The sequence below is a fragment of the Mustela lutreola genome, chromosome 18 (genome assembly GCF_030435805.1).
Source record: "Mustela lutreola isolate mMusLut2 chromosome 18, mMusLut2.pri, whole genome shotgun sequence".
Taxonomy (NCBI): domain Eukaryota; kingdom Metazoa; phylum Chordata; class Mammalia; order Carnivora; family Mustelidae; genus Mustela; species Mustela lutreola.
Genome location: NC_081307.1, coordinates 18,553,102 through 18,575,685, shown reverse-complemented (window position 1 = coordinate 18,575,685; position 22,584 = coordinate 18,553,102). Strand labels below are relative to the sequence as shown.

The following is a 22,584-nucleotide window of genomic DNA, read 5'->3' as shown; positions in this document are numbered from 1 at the left end:
CAGGAAAAGTAGTTCTAAAAGGGAAGTTTTTAGCAATACAGGTCTACTTCAAGAAGAAAGAAACATATCAAATAAATAACCTAACAACCTAACCTTACACCTGAAGGAGCTAGAAAAAGAAACAAAACCTAAAAGGAACAGAAGGAAGGAAATAATAAAGATTAGGGGATAAATAAACAATATAAAACTAAAAACAAACAAAAACAATGTATCAATGAAATCAGGAGCTGGTTCTTTGAAAAAAAATCAATAAAATCAATAAACCTCTAACCAGACTTATCAAGAAAAAAAGATAAAAGAATTCAAATAAAATCACAAATGAGATGGGAGAAATAACAACCAGCACCACAGAAATACAAACTATTATAAAAGAATATTATGAAAAACTGTATGACAACAAATTGGATAACCTCAAAGAAATGGATACATTCCTAGAAACATATAAACTACCAAAACTGAAGCAGGAGGAAATAAAAAATTTGAAAAGACTGCTAATAACCAGCAAAGAAACTGAGTCAGCAATCAAAAAACTCCCAACAAACAGAAATTCAGGACCAGTGACTTCACAGGGAATTCTACCAAACATTAAAAGAAGTCTTACTACCTATTCTCAAACTATTATAAAAAGTAGAAAAGGAAGGAATACTTCCAAATTCATTCCATGAGGCCAGCATTACCCTGATAACAAAACCAGATAAACCACTACAAAAAAAGAACTCCAGGCTAATATTTGCAATGAATACAGATGCCAAAAATCTTCAACAAAATACTAGATCCAACAATTCATTTAAAAAACAATATCACTCACCATGATCAAGTAGGATTTATTCCTGGGTTTCAGGGATGGTTCAATATTCACAAATCAATCAACATGATCACATCAATAAGAGAAAGGTAAGACCCATAAGATCTTTTCAATAAACACCAAAAAAAGCCTATGACAAAGTATAACATTCATTCATGATAAAAACTCTCAACAAAGTAGGTTCAGAGAGAACATAATTTAGCATAATGAAGTCTATGTATCAAAAACCCACAGCTACCATCATCCTTAAAGGGCAAAAACTGAGTTTTCCTCCTAAGGTCAGGAATGAGATAAGGATGTTCAATCTCACCATGTTTACTCAACACGGAACAGGAAGTTCTAGCCATAAATGCCAGACAACAAAGTAAAAATAAAAAGCAACCAAACTGGTAAGGAAAAAGAAAAACTTTCAGATTGTATGTTTCTATATATAAGGAACCCAAAAAACTCCAGCAAAAAACTATTAGAACTGATCAACAAATTCAGTAAAGTTGCAGGATATAAAAACAATCTGCAGAAATCTGTTACATTTGTACACACCAATAATGAAGCAGCATAAGGAGAAATTAAGAAAAAAAAAACCCACTTACACTGCACCCAAAATAGTAAGATACCTAAGAATACACTTAACCAAAGAGTGAAAAAGTACTGTACTCTGAAAACTACAAAACACTGATGAAAGAAACTGAAGATGACACAAAGAAATGGAAATACATTCCATCCTCATGGATTGGAAGAAGAAATACTGTTAAAATGACTATACTACTCAAAGCAATCTATGCATTTAATGCAATCCCTATCAACATTTTTCACAGACCTAGAACAAAGAGTTCTAAAATTTGTATGGAACCACAAAAAAACCTGAAGAGCCAAAGCAATCATAAAAAAGAAAAGCAGAGCTGGAGACACTTCAAAAATCAAATAACAAGGCATAACTTCAAGTTATATTACAAAGTTGCAGTGATCAAAACATAATGATACACAAAAAACACACATTGATCATGGAAAAGAACAGAAAACCCAAAATCAAACATGCAATTCTATGGTCAATCTTGGATAAAACAGGAAAGACTATCTAATGGGGGAAAAAGAAAACCACAATCTCCTCAACAAATGGTGTTGGGAAAACTGGACCAGAATGTGCAAAAGAATGAAAATGGACCACTTCCTTATACTATAGACAAAAATAAATTTAGGACGGATTAAAGACCTAAATGTGAGACATGAAACTATAAAAATCCTAGAAAAGAGCGCAGGCAGTAACTTCTTTGACATCGGCTGAAGCAACTTTTTTCTACATATGTCTCCAGAGGCAAGGGAAACAAAATCTTGCCATTTCCAATCACATGGAGCAATTATGCTAAGTGAAATAAGTCAGAGAAAGACAAATACCATATGGCTTCACTCATATGTGGAATCTAAGAAACAAAACAAAAGAGCAAAGGTGGAAAAAAGAGAGAGTCAAATCAAGAAACAAACTCTTAATTATAGAGAACAAACTGATGGTTATCAGAGGGGAGGGTGTGGATTAAGGAGCGCACTTGTACTGATGAGCATGGATGATGTATGGAAGTGTTGAATCACTATATTGTACAGCTCAAATTAATATTACATTGTATGTCAAGTAGCTGGAATTAAAAACAACAACAACAAAGGGTGCCTGGGTGGCTCACTCAGTTAAGAGCCTGACCCTTGGTTTCAGGGGATGTCATGGTCTCAGGGATGTGGGATAGAGCCCCACATTGGGCTCTGTGTTCACTGTGGAGTCTGCTTGAGATTCCTTCCTCTCTCCCACTGCCCCTCCCCAACTCTTGCAAGCTCTCTTCCTCTCTCTCTCTCAAATAAATAAAATCTTAAAAAAAAAAAAGACAGTAACATATAAATGCAATGTAGGCACAGTACTCTTAAGTTCACCTGTCCTTGTTTAGCAAAGTTAGAAATGGACACTAAAAAGTAGCACTCTATTTAAGAAAGTCATAAGTTGCAACTATTAATTTTCCATAGATACCATTTAATAAGAGCAAATTATTAACTTTAGAAATGCAACTCATATTTCATTCTAACTTATCCACTGTAAGATTCTTCTAAATATAAGAACTTTTGGGTTAGAATATGATTTAATTCATAAAAATCCAATTTATGCCCTTTTACTGAATTTCAAGTTATCGGGAACTTTAGGTTCATATTTAGGATACAAGCCCCACCTCCATCACTGACTGAAGGTTACACAGCTGGTGACAGAACCAGTCTCCAAAGTCCCAGTCCAGCTTCCTTCCCCTGCTTCCTCTCTCACATGGTTTCCCACAGAGACAGCAATAATGCCAATGTCTCAATTTAACTCCTAATAGGGAATAATGTGCTTCTCCTTCAGGATCACTAGAATCAACTCAGCAAGTCATGCAATGGAATAATGCTTGTCTATTCCTAATAATTATATCCGCATGGCCTAAGTGCAAAAGCCAATATAAAAATCAAATGGCAAGGCATGCTTCTTACGAGACAATGTGAGAGACGTTGAAAGTGCTCTGTCAAGTCTTAGGAGAGCATTCAACTTGCCCCAGAAGGGAGAGCAGCCTTGCCATCATGTATGTGGGAGTCTGAGGTGAACAAGATTATGCTCTGATAATCCTGGCAGCAATAAACAAACACCATGTACAGACATGACATCTATACAGAATCTCGCTGAAAGAGCAAGGTGTAACTGTGATTGAAAATTTTAAGGGTAGCAGTATAAGATGAGGGTGTTTCAGGTGCTCAGAAGGTATGAACACCAAGGTCATTTTAAACAGGTTAGATTTGGGGGTAGAGTGGAGACAGCTGCATTCTCACCTTCAAGGGACTCTTCTACCAAGGAAAGCTTCAAAATCTATGTAGAGACTTGAAATGGAATTACAACACACTAGTTTGTTATTTAAAGGTTCCTACTATCTCCAAATTTAACTCTACACAATAAGACAACCTTATCAAGACAGGCAAAATTTAAATAGGTGATAGGTAAAGACTATAAATAGGTGATATGTAGAGGTTTATACAGACGGCTTGGCATATTGTGCTGCTCTGTCACAGGAGGGCAAGCACACAACCAACTGGGACTTTCAATCTCTCTCTCACTAGCTCCCTCTAATATTTGTTTCCTAGGACCAGTAGTGAAAATCTCTGTGAAATGTTCTGTAAATCCTTTCTGGGTCAATGAATTCCCTAATTACTCTAATCATTTGATAGGATTTGAACCTCTTAGAGATTAAGCAGTCTTTTTTTTTTTTTTTTTTTTTAAGATTTTATTTATTTGACAGAGAGAGAGAGATCAAAAGTAGGCAGAAAGGCAGACAGAGAGAGAGAGGGGAGGAAGCAGGCTCCCTGCAGATCAGAGAGCCTGATGAGGGGCTCAATCCCAGGACCCCGGGACCATGACCTGAGCTGAAGGCAGAGGCTTTAATCCACTGAGCCACACAGGCACCCCGGGATTAAGTAGTCTTATTTCTTCCCCATTCATTAAAAAAAAATTACAGAGCTACTGGACACAGGAAAATAACATAGAAAGTAAAAATTCTTCCATTAACAACTCAAATGCTCCTTGCCTAAAAGAAACGACATAACTTATCCAACTCCTTGAAATATTTGCATCCTGTGGAGTTAGTAAGAACTTCCATGAAATATATGTTTCTAAGACTTTAAAAAAAGTTCAGGAAGACCTCATGTCCTTGTCTTACTTACACAGTCAGAAAAAGGCAATGAAAGGTAATCTGAAGAAATTACATAGCTCACTCCAGTACTCATACCATCAAAAAAGAAGTCAAATTAATTCTAGCAAGGCAATTTTAATTCTTAAATTCACCAACAATTATTTCCTAAATATAATTTGTTTCTTAAAATATTCTCTGTGTACAGGGGTGCCTGGGTGGCTCAGTGGGTTAAACTTCTGCCTTCAGCTCAGGTCATGATCTCAGGGTCCTGGGATTGAGCCCTGCATCAGGCTCCCTGCTAAGCAGAGAGCCTGCTTCCTCCTCTCTCTGTCTCTCTGCCTGCCTCTCTGCCTACTTGTGATCTCTGTCAAATAAGTAAATAAAATCTTAAAAAAAATATATTCTCTGTGTACAATAGAGCAAACACAAACCTACTGAGTAAGGCATATTTCTTGCACACATAACAAACTCAAATAGGCAAGCAAAGTTTGTTTTCTGACCTTTGATGGGATGGCACTCTATTAAACTAGGAATATTTAGGTTAAAGGAATGGGAATAAGCCTTCCATGAGGGCTGGGACCTTTTATCTATCACTAACTCATTACCGGCATCTGGAACATAATGTGGCACACAGTAGGCCTGCAATATCTGTTGACTAAGTGAACAGATTATATCAGCGTGTTCCTTCCTTTGGAGTACTGGGGGAAAGCAGATGCAGTACAGTAATATTGGCCAGGCCAGAAAGCGTGTATGTGGTTTTAGGAAACTTCATAAAAATCACTGCTAAAAGCTGATCTACTAGCTATCACATCAATGATATTATCACTCATATGAGAAGCTGATATAAGAAGCTGATGCATAAAAATAAGTTTGACTCAGCAATTAATTCCTCAGTCATTATGTTTCATTCTCACACATTTTCAGAATCTGCTCAGATTTATTACTGACAACAGTCATCTCTTCCACTTGGCTTCCTTTCCTTCTCATCACTCTGCCGCCTACAGCAACTTATTCTGTTCCCAACACTGCTCAGGCCAAGGTGACCAGTGACCTCCAACTACCAAGTATAACAGACACCTGACTGTTATAAAGGCACCCAACACAGGGAGACACCTGTTCCACTCTCTCCTCTTTGCTTCTGCAACACTCACTCTCCCACTCTGGCTGTTGCTTTAAAACTTTGCCATTTCTTCTCTACCTGACACATACATGTGTGGGTGCCCTAACCTTGGCCTTGTCCTCTTCTCTCTCTATATCATCTGTCTGCTCAATGTTCACCTGCTCCAGTGGCTTCAAGTAGTATGTCTCCAACTCCCATTTCCCTCTTCTGAGCTCTAGTCCAAAAGGTCTTCTGGGTATCCCGGTGCCACTGGAAATTCAACATAACTAGAATAAAAACAATCTTCATTCTTCCACCCTGCAACTTTTCCCTTCTTGTGTTTCCGGGCAGTGATACCACAATTCAGCCAACTGACACTTGAGGACAGTGCCTGTCCCTCATGCTCATCTAATCCTTCCTTCTGCTCATTGTATCTCCTACTTTTCTCTAGAAACATCCACTTCTCTCCCTTTCCACTACACCACCTTCTTAAGGTGTGTAGACATGGTACATCCTGCACCTTATTTTCTTCCCCCCACTAGTCTCCTCATATCCACCCTTGCTCCCTTCCAACCCAGACTGATCTTTTAAAAGTGAAAACCCTTAACCAGGTCCACAGAGCCCTCCATGACACTGTCTTCATCTCCCTCTTCAAATATTTCTTGTGCCATTCCCACCACCACCACCTTTTAGTAGGTCTTTTAATAAAATAAGTAACAAAGAATGACTCAGGAAAACCTTAAAATATGCTATATTCTGAAAAGCCTCACACACAAAATCCACAGACATTCCAAATCAAATTGTTTTTGTTTGTAATTTAAAGCCAGTCCTCACTGTTCACATTTATCAAAAGAAGTTTTGAAATATCTTTTGTTACTATGTGGATGTGAACAGTTTATCATATGATTCAAAGTGAAAAACTGCTTATTCTTGTTGGAGAATGTGACAAGGTTCCAAAGGTCCTTTTCAGCCAGGATTTTTCAGATTAATGTTTAAGAAAAGCCCAGCACAAGGGAATCCAAATTTTTATTCTCCCATGTGGAGAGGTTAAAAAACAAACAAAACCCCACATACATAAAAGAACACTTTAACAACAAAAACTGAAAAGCCATCAAATCAGAATAACAGATAACACTCTAAATTAATAATTTTTGTTTTATGCCCTAATTTTTCTCATCTCATTAAAGACTTGTGAAAATAGCTTCCCAAGTGAAACCAGTGGCTAGACTAGATTTTTGATAACCACTATTTAGATAAGAACTATTTGTTGTTTTAAAGATAGCTTTTCAAAAACTCTCTTGAATGAAAGAATAAAGTATTGAGAAAGAAAAAAAAAAATAAAAAAGCATCCCCTAACAACTGAAACTGCTCAGAGGTTCACAGTTAGACCCTAATATTATTAATTGGTAATGACACACGAGTGTCCAGGCCATTTCTGTTACGTTGGTTATAATCCATCTCACAGAACACCTACCTCAGGTCAGGTGACTCTGAGACATGATAAAGTGAAATAAAGCAAGGCTACTTCATGATTCTATTTAAGCACAGACAAAAACAAGGGTATTGTGCAACCCACAAAATGCCACACACCCCCTTCTCTTGCTAAATGAATGCTTCTTCTTTACCCAATCATACTATTGACCCACCTTCTAAAAATATCCAATGTAGAGCAAACCCCCTATTCCTTGGACCTAGCTACAAATCACACAACCAAAGTCCAAACTATTAAATAGGTTTTGCCAAATGCCCTTTTATGGAGAGACCCCACAACTGCCCATGGTGTACATTCTCTCTCACTGCAAACAGTAATAAACCCAATTTGTTAAACTACAGGTGTTTTTCCTGGTGGCCTTTGACTGAAGGGCACTTAAGGTATGAAAGAGTTAAATTCTTTTAAAATTCTCATAATCTCAACCACTTTACAGCATATTAATTCCCTACACACACTAAAGTAAACTAATTTTATTTCTTATATCCTTCTAATCCTTGTCTACATGTATATATTGTGTATTTTTGTTACTGAAATCACTGTACATGCCATTTTATTCCACTTTTATTTGCTTAGTATCCCATCAATTTTAATGAATAAATAATATCCCATCATGATTCCATTTTTAGATCATTTCTTCTTAGAAAAACAAAAGAGTAAGAAGGGAATACATACCTTGCTCCCACCAATAACCTACCTAAGCTATTCAAGACCACCCTCATCTAACTTTAAGTCAGATGCACTCAAATTCCTCTTTATCTGATCTCTGGGCAAAGAAAAGTGGAGAGTTACTGTTTTTAAAGAAGAGAAGTATGAAAGAGCACCGGATTAGGTGTCAAGAGGCCAGAGTTTAGGCATGCTTCAGTAAACAATAGTGTAACCTCTGGCTAGACATTTTCCCACTGAATCTACTTCCTTCTCTGGCTGGTCCCTCGCTGTCTCTTGCAGTCACAAAGTCTGGGTTCCTGTGACTTCCTTTTGGGGAAAGAGCCACGGGACAGGCATTCCCATGACTGGGGGAGGAAGAGGGTAAGGCGACAGCAGCGACGCCAGGGCCTGAGCTGCTCCCACTGCCCTGACCGGGGACGAATGGACCTTTCCCGGGGACCTCAGAAGCCTAGGCTGCAACTACTCTTGCAGCACCTGTCACCTGGCAGAGAAAACCAAAGTCATCAAGCAGTCCGTCGCTTAACTGAGCTATGTACACAAGACGACTGGGACTTTTTCTCTTAGCAGTTCAGGATGCGCGAGCCTGGAACTGGTAGAACAAGCGCAATCACTCAAATTGGGGGTGCCCAAATCACTACCAGGCTTGTACATAGATTAGGATCTCCCTGAAGGCCTTCTTGTCCCAGCTTGTACGGAATCATCCCCGGACAGGGTTCACCAGTCCAGTCTGCACCCACACACCCGCAAAGTAGACCACAGACCCCCAGGAAAGATGGTGCCCGGCACCCGCTGCTCCTCACGCCCACCTGACCAGCCACACCCGCACCTGCGCCACCTCCGCGCCTCCGCGCCCTCCCCTAGAGCTCACTCACCGGCGGCGCCTGCTGCGCCAAGGCACAGGTTGCAGCCGCGGTTAGGAGGACTAAAGTTACGCGACCCCAGCCCGGCATCTTCCCAGCCGCAAAACCGCTCCAAAGGCCGCGGGCAAAGGCTGTGAGAAACCACCTGGGCTCCGGGAAGGCAGCGCCCCGCCGCCGCGTGACCAGCGACACGGGACCGCACCAAGCGAAACGGGGGGGGGGCCGTGGAGGAAACGGGGTAGGAAGAATAGGACGGGGCTTTTCGGAGTTGCGGCGAGTATAGAAGGAAGAGGGAGCCTTTCAGGAGAGAGCGCGGAAGCCCAGGATAAGAGTCGGCGCTCACGTTAGGACTGCGATATTGGTACGGCCCCCCCCTCCCGCGCGCAGTGGTTGGGCCGAGCCTGAGCCCCGCCCGGGGGGTGGAGCTCAAGAAGTTTTATCCGCGTCGTGCCCTGTGGACATCCGCGCCCGCAGCAGAATCGTGGTCCGCGGGCGACGCGGGGGCGGGAGGTCCCGCTCCTCTCTGGGCCTGGTGCCGCCTCTGCAACGTCCCCAAATGGCCCAGGGCGAGGTGTGCACTCGGGCCATCTCGTGCCAAATGTCCATGAAACGGACCCAATTCACAAGAGTCTCAAAACACGGCGGCATGACACGCGACCCCGACCCAACTTCGCCCTCTGAGGAGAGCAGACCTGAAGTGAGTGAGCTTGTTCGTCCAGATCATGGAGTCACTGGCCGTGCTCAGATGTCAGGGGCAGGAAGGGGGCTGGCGGGGATCTACCAGGGACACTCCGAGCTCTGAATTAGTCATTTGGATTTTCACCGCAGAGGTGACCAAGTCACAGAATTTATAGATTTCAGTTACTTGGGCTCAGACAAACAGGTGGAATGACCAGGTAGAACTGCCACCTTTCCTTCACCGACGTATTCAGCCATTGGGCAGCTGCGTTATTTCATCTAACTCATGAACCTTTAGGTTGGCAGAACTGAGGTAAACCCTGGAGGAGGGTATGTATTCAGTGTTAAGCCTGCACCTGAAAAACAAATAGATTTAATTGCTTGTCATTCAGGCCTTCCATGGACTTGATCGTCCTGTTGGATATTACTTTGAAGTCCAACAGGAAACCTCTCGGTCGAGATCGCAGTTTCTGGTTGTCTCTAGGACATCCCAACCAGCATTGTTTTAATGCTAAATGAAACTTAGCAAACCATCACCAGAATCTTCATTTATTTCTTTTCTCCTGTGTGTTTGAAATTATAATTTCACCCATTTCTACTACTTCCTTATAAAAATCAATCTTTTTGCTGGAGATTGGGAGATGAAAATTTTATTGTGGGCAGTAGGTAACAATCGTCCTGTCAACCTTAAGATAACCAGTTAATTTTCGAGCAAAATAAATTTGTTCAGAATAGCAGTTTGGGACCTTCAAACTGTGCCAAACCATAGGCAACTTGGGAGAACAAAGAGGGGCTTGTTTTTATAGAGGAAAGGAGAAAGTTGGAAGCTTTTTGGATCAGAGTCCATTGAAGGAGAGAGCAAGAGTTCCCTTGTGGCAACTTCTCATTGGCTGAGTTGTTGCTGAGACAGTAGGACATCTTCCTTTCTATTTCTGTGGTAGTAAAGTAAACTTACTATTGTGGAAGGAACAGATAAGCTTTTTCCTATTGGGGTCCATAAAAGATGGGAAGTGGTGGTGTAAGAAGTCTCCCTTCAGGGCTTCCTAACACCATCTTAGATGGAATTTCCTTTGCTCATTTTCACACTTTCTTTGAGGAAGTTTGACTTTGAAACATCTTACATGCTTAAAGTGGCTCCCGATTCAACAGTAATCAAGCAGATCATAGAAATGTTCATTAACTTAAGAAATATTTACTGTCAGCCTACAATGTACAAGCATTTCTTCAGACACTGACTGAGGTTAAGCAGGCAACGAAAAAGAAAGTCCTTCTCACATGAGGCTTACATTCTAGATGAGAAATGGACAATAAACACAATATATAAGAAAATTTATACGTTATGTTACAAGGTGATAAATGTGGTGCAGAAAAAGCAGTATAAAGGGGATCCAGAGTGGGGAGAGTCACAATGTTAGATACGATGGACAGGATAGGCATTACTGAGAAAATGAAGTCTGAGCAGAGATTTGAAGGAGGTGAGGGAGTTCTCCTAGCAGATGTCTAAGGAATTGTTCAAGGCGGAGGGAGCAGCTAGGACAAAGGCTTAAAAAAAAGAGAATGCCTGGCATATTTGGCTATAGCAAGGAGGTCGGTGTAGGTAGATCAGAAGTAAGAGAGGGAAAAGAAGTAGATGAAGTCCAAGTGGAAAGGGGAGTAAGGCAGATTATATAGGCCATTACCAGCCATTGTAAAGGGCTTCACTCTGTGAATATATTGAATTATCTTGGACCTTGAAATCTGTGTGCAGACATAGAGGATTCCCCTCTTTTAGTATATAAATAGCTATTCGGTTTGAAGATCACTCACTTTAAATACTATTGAAGGCACTTTAAACATGTCACCAACATATTTTTTTCCCTATGAGAGGATGATTAAGTGGTCTAGCAAAATCAGATTCTTTATCCAGAAAAGAATTATGTCAATTGGCATAAAATTCTTGTGCACAATTTTCACATAATTTTGCATTCAACTTTCAAAGGCCTTTTATATGCTGTTGTTTTCAAATTAAAAAATTTAAATCTTTTTTTTTTTTTAAGATTTTGTTTATTTATTTGACAGACAGAGATCACAGATAGGCAGAGAGGCAGGCAGAGAGAGAGGGGTAAGCTCCCTGCCGAGCAGAGAGCCTGATGTGGGGCTCAATCCCAGGAGTCTGGGATCATGACCTGAGCCGAAGGCAGAGGCTTTAACCCACTGAGCCACCCAGGTGCCCCTAAATCTACTTTTCCAAAATATAACATTTTACGCATTCTTCCTTACATATATTTAATTTTTCCTACTCCATTCTTAAGTAATAGAAGTGTGCAGAAAGTCAAGGTGAGGCATGTGGTCATAGGAAACTTTGGCATGCTTTGTGGCACACTGACATATTCACAGAAAATGACATTTAAATGTACAAATAAATGACTATGTTGGTGGGAAGGGTGATTCAAATACTATCTTCACAGCAAGCATCAAGTCTAAGACTTGGATAACCTGTTTAGTATGCAAGACTAAGCATCAGTAATCAAACTGTTTATCAGAATAGCTGAAGTTCTTGGCAAGCTGTCGACCTTTTTAAATCTCCTACTAACATTCCTAGGTTTCCGAGGTGGAGCCTTGATTTAAAATCATTGCAATCTAACCACTCCACCCTAAATGAACTCTACTGCACATAGCACCACATTACTCAGAACAGGTATGGCTTGCTTTAATAAAACTGAATATTCAAAAATTCAAGAAATATAATGTTTCAGTTCAAAAAATAAACCTTTTATAGGAGTATTTGCCAGTAAGTTGCTAATTTAAAAAGGGCTTCCTATACTTAAAACATAATCTGAGTTTCCAAACTTAGACTATTGTCCATCTTTTCAGGTAGGACTAGAGAGAATAAAAGATGTGGAAAATGGGAAATCAGAGGTCATGCAAAATTGCTACACAATAGTTTTTCCTTCAGTTACTTTATCACACTAAAAAAGATTTTACTTGCTTTATGTTTTACGTGTATATAGAAAAACATGTTAAATCATTAAATTCAGCTCAAGGCATTGTTACACAACTACATTGTTACACAACTACAAACTTAATGCTCACACTGAATCAAGTTGTCCCTTCTTATATGTCAACATAAAATAATCGTCTTAATAATCCTTCACTTTGCACATATCTTTCATGTCTTACCAAATCTTACTAAATGTCTTACTAAATCTCTGACACCTCAGGCATGTTAGTTTGAAGACCTACTTTAAAAAAATCCTTTTGTCCTATTTCCACTTTCTTTGATAAGACAAGATTCTGACCTGAAAATTATTTAATTGAGCTCAAATCCAATAATCTCTTAATATTTTTGTTCTTGTTCTTATTTCATATTCTTATATAGTTCGCTTTTACATAAGCCCTTATAGACACCTATTTAATGTTCCTGCCAGTTGTTTCTCGGAAGTTTGTGGTAAATTCAGGTATTCTCACAATACATTTTGAGCGCTTACACTAGGTGCTGGGTAACTAGTGAACAAATGGCCCCTGCCTTCCTGGGGCTTTTAGTCTTGTGGTAGAAAAAAAGGATGATGGAAGGGAAAATGTAAATCAGATGAGTATCTTGAAAACTTTCAGTACATTTCGATTACTACTCTCCATACTCTTATCTCCGGTTTAATACTGTAGATGTTTCACCAACCTCAGTTCCACTTCTCCAGTATGCAGCAGCCACATGAGTTGGCTACACCATATCCTTATCCTTATCTCTGGATGTGGGCCCTGGTTGGCCTGACACTAAAGCTGCCCTGTCCTTGCCACAGTGCTTGGCTCCGGCCTTAATCATTTAGAATCTTGAATCCAACAAGCCATTTTCTGAAGCTCAAGATTTTGCTCTATGATTGAAGTTGTCCTTTATCTTCTAACAGGAAAAGGTTAGCTAATAGTCCTCATTGCTGCTGGCATTCATGCTGTGAACCTGAAGGGACATGCCTAAGGAGGAATAGATACTTTGGGCAGCACAGAGGAGAGATGGAAAGAAACTGGGTCATTATGACATTGTTAAGCTGCTAGATCTACCGTCTACCAACTGTCCAACAGTTGGACCCTTCAGTAATGTGAGCCACTACTTTTCTTTATTATTTAAGGTAGTTCAAGGTGGTTGGCTTGCAAGTTTGTGTCTGAGAGCATCCTAACTGATGCATGCATTAAAACAGGTATTGCTACATTCTCAAGAGCACAGGAGGATTTACTGTAAAGCTATAATGCTTAAGTTTCAAGACTTTCACTTGCTCAGGCCTCTTCTAAACCTTCTACCTAATTTCACACTAGTAATTTTATATTCTTTTCCTTATAAAGAGGACTATCCAAATTGTACAGGCTTCAGGCTTCAAAAAAACCTGCATCCACCATCAGGTGGTCTGGGGAGAAAACATCCACCTTCTAACTCCTTCAATTCACATGTCCCTAGGAAAGGAGTGCCTTACCTAATTGGTATATACCTGGAAAGGTCACTGCACTCATGTGGTCTGGCCTCTCTGGCTCTCTCACTGAGTTGCTTGCTCATGGTGGTGAGCTCACTGCAGTAAGCCCTGGGTGACAAGAGTGGAAGGGGAAGTAGTTGCTGCCTTGGACCACATCTTTCAAACCTGGCACTTGTCCAACAAAATTTAAAAACACTTTGTTCTCACAAAGGCTATGCCAACTGAAGAAAGCATCACGAAGGACTGGCTGTAGTAGATATGGAGAGAAGGCAGTCAAGGACTGGAGTCTTTTGTAGTACTTGCACCTGCTACTCCCAGCCCAGCCTCACCTTCCCCTGTTCACTACCCCATGTTAGAATCTGGCTGTGCCCCTGAGATGCAGTTTGCATTTCTCACCCCTTGGAGATTTTTCACACCTGGCTCTGTCATTATTTCTGATGTGGTTCTCAATATTCTTGGTGATCTCAATATTCACAAAAAATAATCCTTGTAATACTCCAGTTTCTTGACTTCATCTCTTGCAATGTCCTTGGCCTCTATTTTACCTCAAATATCCAATTCCACATTGTATCTTAGAGATTGGAAATTTTACTTCATTTTGCTTATAAATACCACTGTCCTTTGATTTTTTTTTCCTCACTGGCACATTTTGAATATTCTGTTGGTTTCTTCTCATCAACTAACCTCTATATGTGGGGTGGCCCAGGCCCAGTCTTCAGGTATCTTTTCTTCTCTTTCTATGCTCATTTCTTATGTGCTCTCAACCAATATCATGTTAATGCCTTCTCTAGTTTGATGACTCTCAAATTCATGTCACCAGCTCAGACCTGTCCCCTGAGTTCAGACTCCTATCTGTCTTCTCAACATCATCCACTTGGAATATGTAATAGGCATCTTAAGCTTATTATGCATAAAAATGAACTCTATTTTCTCTTTATCAATCCACACTGTCCCTATCTCACTAAATGGCAATTTCATTTTGTAGTTTGCTTAGACCAAAGATCTTACAGTTAGTAAGTTACCTTTAACTTTTCTCTTTCTTACCACATACCCAGTACACCAGGCAAATCCTTTTTGGCTCTACCTTCAAAATATATTTGGAGAATCTGATAACTTCGTACCAGTTCCACCTCTTTCTTTCTTTCTTTTTTTTTTTTTTTAAAGATTTTATTTATTTATTTGACAGAGAGATCACAAGTAGGCAGAGAGGCAGGCAGAGAGTGAGAGAGGGAAGCAGGCTCCCCGCTGAGCAGAGAGCCCGATGCAGGACTCGATCCCAGGACCCTGAGATCATGACCTGAGCCGAAGGCAGTGGCTTAACCCACTGAGCCACCCAGATGCCCTCCACTTCTTTCTTGATCCAAGTTACTCTCATCTGGATTATAGTAATAGTAATTGTAATTGGTATTCCTGCTTTTCCCCATCATCAAATCTCCACACAAATCAGCTTATGTCACTCCTCTCCTCAAAAGCCTCCAGTGACTTCCTTCCTCACTCAGAATGAAAGCCAGTGTTCTTACCATGGCTTACAAGGCCACTTGGGATCTGGCACACCTGCTACTTCTCTGATCTCGTATCTCTCCAGCTTTGCCTTTTTTCATGATGTTCTAGCTAAATTCATCTTCTTTACAGACTTCAAACATGTCAAGTAGGCCTCACTTGAAAAGCTTAATACTAACTGTTCCCTCTATGTAGAATGTTCTTTCACAGAGACCCATGTCGTTCATCAAAAGCTGATGGTCCTTTATTAGGAAGCCTTCCTAAAGCATCATATGCAAGACTCCACAGGTATTCCTTATCCTCCTTTTTCCCACTTAACCTGACTCCAAACATCAACACCACCTGCTTCTATACCTGTTTTCTTTTTGCTTTGCATCTGTCTCCTGAGGGCAGGGATTTTCTTACGTTTACTGCTTCGTCTCAGCACCTAGAAGACTGTCTAACACATCATAGCACTCAATAACAAATAAATATTTGTTTGATAAACTAAAAGAACTGCATTAACATCATCTGCCAAGTGGTGTTTAAAATAACGTAAACATCACCAAATTACAAATGGATTTTTTCCATAAGTTTTTTTTTTTTTAAGATTTTATTTATTTATTTGAGAGAATGAGTAAGAGAGAGCATGAGAAGGGAGAAGGTCAGAGGGAGAAGCAGACTCCCCGCAGGTATGGGAGCACAATGCGGGACTCGATCCGGGGGCTCTGGGATCATCACCTGAGGCCAAGGCAGTCACTTAACCAACTGAGCCAACCAGTTGCCCCTTTCCATAAGTTTTTAAGTTGGGTGTGTGTAAATCAATATGCATTTTCCATACAAACATGAAGTGCTGCTATTCTTCCCATCTATGGTTGAGAAATCTGAGACTTAGGGTAAGTAACTACTTGGGTTTTCTGATTTTAGATATACCTAACCGCTATAGTAAATTCCCAGGCCAGGTCGCAAAACTATAAAAAAAAGTCCATAGGTGACATATTCTATAAAAAAGAACTATCATGGAAGACACTGTTATCCTTGAAGTTATAGCCCTTTGTAGTCACTCATGGGTGAATACAGGCTACTACATCCCATTTCTTGGGCTCCTGTCAAAGCCAAAGCTCAAAGTCTCTAGGATTTGGTAGAAACCTTTAGGTGAGAATGAGCTTGGTACTCATTGGTCTCTGATGTTCCTGCTTTCCCTTTGTTTGGTATCTATAGATTACTTTCTTTTATGTGGATGTGATGTTTCAAGAGATATTTACAAATATGTTATCTAGTAAATTGTTTTATTAAGGAGTACCATTGTATTGAAAGTAGAAGCCCTGGTTCTATAAAATTAAGGTTAAACTCCCCCGCTTCCCTTGGGTTTAAAATGAGGTGAAAAAATCCCAGAAAAAAGAGAGAAAGAAAGAAAGAAGTCAGTACATTTAGTACTTGTTAGTTTGTAACTCTATGTAGTTAAATGGTGGGGATAGCAGCACCATTCCCCTCAACTCCTGGGTAGGGGCTGCAACAATGGTAGGAGGAAAAAGAAGAAAGAGCAGTGAATGTGTTCTTAGATGTGTGAGATGACTTTTCATCTTTCATTTCTTATTTTTATCACATTGCAAATTGATCAGTTATTTTCTAATATTAAAGAGAAAACTCTGATCTTGTTTACTATTAGAACTGGGCAAGACGTGGAATTTCTTAGAACTAATGTATTAATTATATAGGAAAATGTTAGTATTGAATAGAGAAATGGTATTTTATGTTCTATGAATGCAGTAACTATTAAGTAATGTATTAAAAAGAATAATTTATTAGATTTAGAAATAAAACTAACTTCAAGAAAATTAAATCTATTAATAACAGAGAGGGCTTGGAACTGAGAAAGTATATTTCAAAACGTTTTAAATGAAAAGTATACTGGTAAAGGGATGCTCTTGGAGGGTCATTCAGAGATACAGATCAGGATTTCTAATTTCAGAAGAGAGTGGAACAAAAAGCATGTTTAACCCAGCTGGTCTGTTGTTAATTTATAAAGTTGTTTTTTTTAAATTTATTTGACAGAGATCACAAATAGGCAGAGAGGCAGGCAGAGAGAGGAGGAAGCAGGCTCCTCGCTGATAGAGCCCAAGGGCTCGATCCCAGGACCCAGGATCATGACCTGAGCTGAAGGCAGAGGCTTTAACCCACAGAGCCACTCAGGCGCCCTGGTCTGTTGTTAATTTAAGGTGGAGTAGTAGATCAGCAGAGCCAAGAGGACAGAATTTTTTAAGGCAGATCAAAGAAAGGTCACAATAGCGTGAATGCTGGAGTCAATGAAACTGAGATGGGAGACTCCATGAAGACAGGACTACTAGCCAGATTTCAGAAGGGTTGCGACACTGATGAAGAGCAGTGCAGAACTGCAATGGTAATGGGTATGGATGGTATGTGCTTCAAAGACTGAGCTGATGGGTCAGGATAATGAGAAGTTTCAAAACTGATACTTGGGGCCATGGTATATGATTCTCCAACTCTGGGTGCACTGGAATGAGAGCTGAATTCAACATGGAAAAAATCAGAAGGGGCATTCTCATGAGAGAGTCAAGAGAAAATTTGTCTATTAGAATTTTTTGCTTACCCTTTTGTTAAATGATTAAATCTTTGTCCATTTTCCTATATTATGGAAAGGGCACACTGGTTTGAAATGAGGCTAGAGTAGTAAAAGGAACATGGAGAAACAAAGTTGGTCATCACAGGTAGAGAGGCAGAAGCAGCAGTAAGGGGATATACTGAAGGCCTTCTACAGAGGATTTTTGGACTAAAAATGAAGAATAAGGGAATAGGCAAGAAGGTTCTGTTACTGTAGACATGTAGACAAATAGGGAAATTATTTGTCTACACAACAATAGGAAACTGAAATATTCCTGCTGCTGTGCAAGCTGATTTAAACTAGGATTTAGGGTTGAGGTGCTGTAGAACAGCCTAGGTTGGTCTTAAGTCCACTGTTCTTTCCTAAGTAAGCACCACATTTGAGAAAGTCATTTTATATATACAGGTAATATCAAGCTGAATGAAGTCTGGTGGGCTGCTAAACTATTATCTTAATTTTAACTTCTCCCAAACCTAGGTATATCCCTGGGCTTTTTCAGCTACCAGTTAAAAAACAAAGCATACAAACAAAAAACCTTGGTGGAATATACATAGCAGAATAAAAAAATAGGTACTAATACTTACACCAACATAAGGAATAATAAAGAAAAAGAATAAATAAGACATTAGAAGCTTAAAGCATTGCCTATTTTTTTCCATGTGATTGACTAGTTATACAACTTAATTTTGTTGGGTAGTAGTTAAGGAACTAACAGAAGTCATGACTTGATTCCTTACCTTGGAATCTACTTATATTTAAGTTTTCACCTTTTTAAAGGAATCATGGAGGTGCGCTTTGTTTTCTTTGTTCTCTTCCTTACAGTTCCACTTAGTTTCTAAGGACCAGAATTAGGAAATTGCATGATGGAAAAATAAACACAAGTAGTGCTACACCCCTTCTTCTCTACTAGCAGCACTCAGAACAGGATTGCAAAACCTCATTAGATTTGCAAAACATGGTAAAAAAAATAAACACCTAGAGATCTTAATTTGTAAGTCCTGGTTATGCTCTCTGAAAATCTATCCTTTATGAAATACAAGGGCAGCACTAAAACACAAAGCTAAATGGAAAGGTGGCATGTTGTTTCTCCATCATAGAAAATAAATCTCAGCAATACTTAAGAGAAACAGTCCAGTGGCATAAAATTAAACAGAAATACACCAAATAGCGTCAGAGGCTTTCTGGGGTGAAGTGAATAGGAGATGTCGTAAAACAAAATCTGCCACCAAAAATCAAAAAAGCAAAACAATCATAAAGTTCCCTTAATGAAATATGAATATTTATTTTAAAAATTAACTGTAAGCTAATAGGTTGGTGAGGAAAGAGGAATTGTGGAATTTTTTTTTCACATTTTGTTTTTCATCTTTTCATTAAATGTAATGGATTTCAACAGGAGTGAGCCTGAAAAAATTACAGTGGAAGTTACCTGAATTAAGGCCCTCAGGCTAATATTATAATGCCATTTTAAAAAGTATCATGAAGAGAAAGTCACAGTATAAAAGCTATCCTGTCTTACTCATTTGGTTAATGAAATGTGGTAGAATGTTTTAATATGTTCTTCTGTGTCTTAAGAGTTTAGAACAACTGAAAAAATATAATTCCTGATAGAACAGTAAGTTGGAAGCCACAACTGATTGACATCTGGACTGGGAGTGACCCAGGAATTGCATGGTATTTGGATAGTACTGGGCCATCAGGTATGATGAGTTCATTTTTGGAATTCAGGCCTATCTTAAGAAGTATAAATATATTCATTTATTTTAATGATCAACTTCTTTTTAGAGAATGTTAGAGTTTTGTGTCTATACCTAGGAAAGCCCAAGCAGGTCCTTAACTGGGAGAGGAGAGGGCAAGAAACTAATGAGAGGTTGAGCAGGTCATGGTTGATGGAGTAGCTTGTGCTAGACCAGCCCTCTCACACACACGAAATTAAACTTCAGATAAAATATTAAAAATTATCTAAAGGCAATGGAGAATGACCAAAAACATGCAGAAACTCGAGAACTAGTAAGAGGGGAAACATTTTTAACATTTTTTCAACTTAAGGCAGACGCAGTGCCACTAAGAATAATTATATAGAAAGCTTAAGTCATTACTAGTTGAAGAATCAGAGTACAGAGTTCAGAGTGACCAGAGTCTGGAAAGTGAGAAAGAAATCCTTAAGAGGAGAGAGCCACAGAAGATATTAGCCACACTGCCCGAATTTCTCACTGATCTCTGAACTCCACATCCTTGGGACTGACTTCAAGAAGCCGAGCTAAAACAAAAAGAACTGAACAGATATTTCAACTGTTGCCTACCATAAGGGAGACAGAATTTGGAGCTTCAGATCAACCAAGTTAACTGCCTACTAAACATAAAAAATCACTCTTCAGAACAACAACATAGAATGCACAGTTTCTACAATGTTTTATTCACAATGTCTATGATATAATCTCATGAGATATATGAAGAAACATATTCAAAGAACCATCAGTGGAGACGGACTCTAAGATGACCCAGATGTTGGAATCAGTAGACAAGAATTTTTAAGAAGCTATTATAACTCTACCCCAAAACAAAGAAATAAATGGATAGAAAAGCAGTAAATGGATAGGAAATTTCAGCAGGAATAGAATCTATTAACAACAACAGGATCAAATAGATTCTAGAAATGAAAAATAATGTCTTGAGATTTAAAAATCACCAGATGTGTGTAACAGCAATTTGGAGACAGTTAAAAAAAAAAGTGAGTCAGGAAACTTGAAGAAAAGAACAACTGAAATGATCTGAAATGTAAGCAGTCAAAAAAATATAGGTGTAGGGGAGCTTCTTCTTTGGTTATTGTTTTTTATCATATATAAAGCCTTTTTGACATAGCTACTGGACTGGTAATGCTTGACCAGAATCCATCTTGACTTTGACAGTGCTTTAAACAAAGTTTCACGACATCCTTTTGTACAAGAAGAAAAATGTGGACCAGACGACAATATTTAGATTTATTATTGTTGTCTCCTGTCACTCTGCCAGATTGCCTTCAGTGCTGTAATGAGGGTTGGAGTCAAGTGTAACAATAGAAATTGGGAAGAACATTTATCTATTACCTGCGATTTTTTCTTGCTCTCCTCCTTCAGTAGCGCATAAACTCCATGAGGGCAGGTCGTGCTTATTTTTAATCTGTATCTTCCCAGTTATCAGGACCTGAAATTAGTTTTGCTCTCTGAAAAGGACAAGGCCTGGGGGAGCTTGAGGATGAACATGGTGACAGGGAATCCAGGAATACACTATGTTCTGAAATTGAGGCAGATAGAATGAATGCTTGTTCCAGGGAAAGCAGTCAGCTGGCAGATGGTCTCAGGTACCGAGCTAGTGTTGGAGGCAAGACTTCAATCTCTTGAGGGTAGTGTTTCTCAAAGTATGTTTCAGATCATTTGCTTCAGAATTACATGGAGTGCTAGTTAAAATGTCAATTCTAGGACACAATCCTAGACTTGCTAAGCTTGCATCTTTATGGTTGGTTCTTGAAAATCTACAGGTACCTCAGGTGATTCTTACATATATAAATTTGAACTACTATTTATTTTTAGGGGCTGGGAGCTGACAAAAGCAAGAAACAGACTAAGTCCAAGGGCAGGTGTCAGAAACTTGGCAGTTACTATCTTGGGCTGGAAAATTTTTTCTTATGGGGGCTGCTGTCCTGTGCCTTGTGGGATGTTAAGCAGCATTCCCAGTCTGTAACCCTAAATGCCAGGAGCACCTCCTCTCAGCTGTGACAACCCCTTAGAGCCACAATGGTCCCCGGTTGAGAACCACTGCTTTCAGCTGTCCAAGTAGTAAGCATGTTCCTAGCCTAAGGATCAGAGGAAGAAGAACACAAGATGCGGGTGCAGGGGGAGATAACCAGCTACTGAACTGGAACGACAACTTAGGACGAGATTTACCGCAAGAGCTCCTTTATAAGGTTGCTACTGGTAAGCTTACCTTACTTGCTGGAGAGTGGCTGTCTAACTCCAGAGCTAGTGACCAATGGAATACAATGGCTGAGAACTAGACAGGTCTGGCACTTAGGCCAGGTCTCAATCCTGGCTGTGCATCATCCACGGGGAATCATAAAAACAGAGAGATGCATCAGCCAGACTCAGTCCTTCTGAAGCAGAATTCCCAGGGGTGAAACCCAGGCATCTGATACACAACCTGCATTCTGGAACACTCACAGGGTCAGGTGACATCTGGAATACTGTGTTCAGGAATTCAGAGAGACACAGGCTAGGAATAAAAGTGTCTTAGCATAGCAGACCTCACCAATGTATAGTATCTGAACCTCTTTAATAGTTCCATTCTCATCCTATCCCGTCTCTACGTAGGGAATTTTCCCAATTTTCTTCTTATTCTCGGTTCAGAGCCTACCTATCTTGCAATGTTTCTTATTCCCATCCTGCTGCCTAATACCTGATTTCTTTCTCTTTTCTCACCCACTCTGTTTGATATGTTTGGCTTGTGTGATTTGGACAATATTTAGGAGGCAGAATCAAGCCTGTTGACTGGATTGGGAGCTTCTAGCTTCCTTTTAAAGGTCGTAATTAAGCATCAGTGGTATAAAATAATATAAAGTAAGACTGTAAAACAATAAGAGATTCTATAAGCTGCACAAGACACACAGGGTTCATAGAGTATCATCTCTTGCTTTATGACAGAAAACCTAGAAAAGAGAAAAGATTCTACGGCATGTTCAGTGTGTACTTTGTTTCAATTCCATGTGAAACACTACAGTTAACTAAAAAGTA

General features: G+C 39.5%; 1 protein-coding gene across 3 annotated transcripts in view; it reads right to left on the bottom strand.

Annotated features, from left to right (window-relative positions):
• Positions 1-8,906, bottom strand: part of ASAH1 (N-acylsphingosine amidohydrolase 1) — a 46,955-nt gene extending 38,049 nt beyond the window's left edge. The window contains exon 1 of one of the 3 annotated variants that reach the window (XM_059156189.1): positions 8,618-8,906. In XM_059156189.1, coding sequence (XP_059012172.1) covers positions 8,618-8,695 — 78 coding nt within the window. In that variant the 5' untranslated portion in view covers positions 8,696-8,906. The remainder of the gene's footprint in view (positions 1-8,617) is intronic. The other 2 variants (XM_059156190.1, XM_059156191.1) reach the window with 2 other exon arrangements.
• Positions 8,907-22,584: the final 13,678 nt, after the last annotated feature.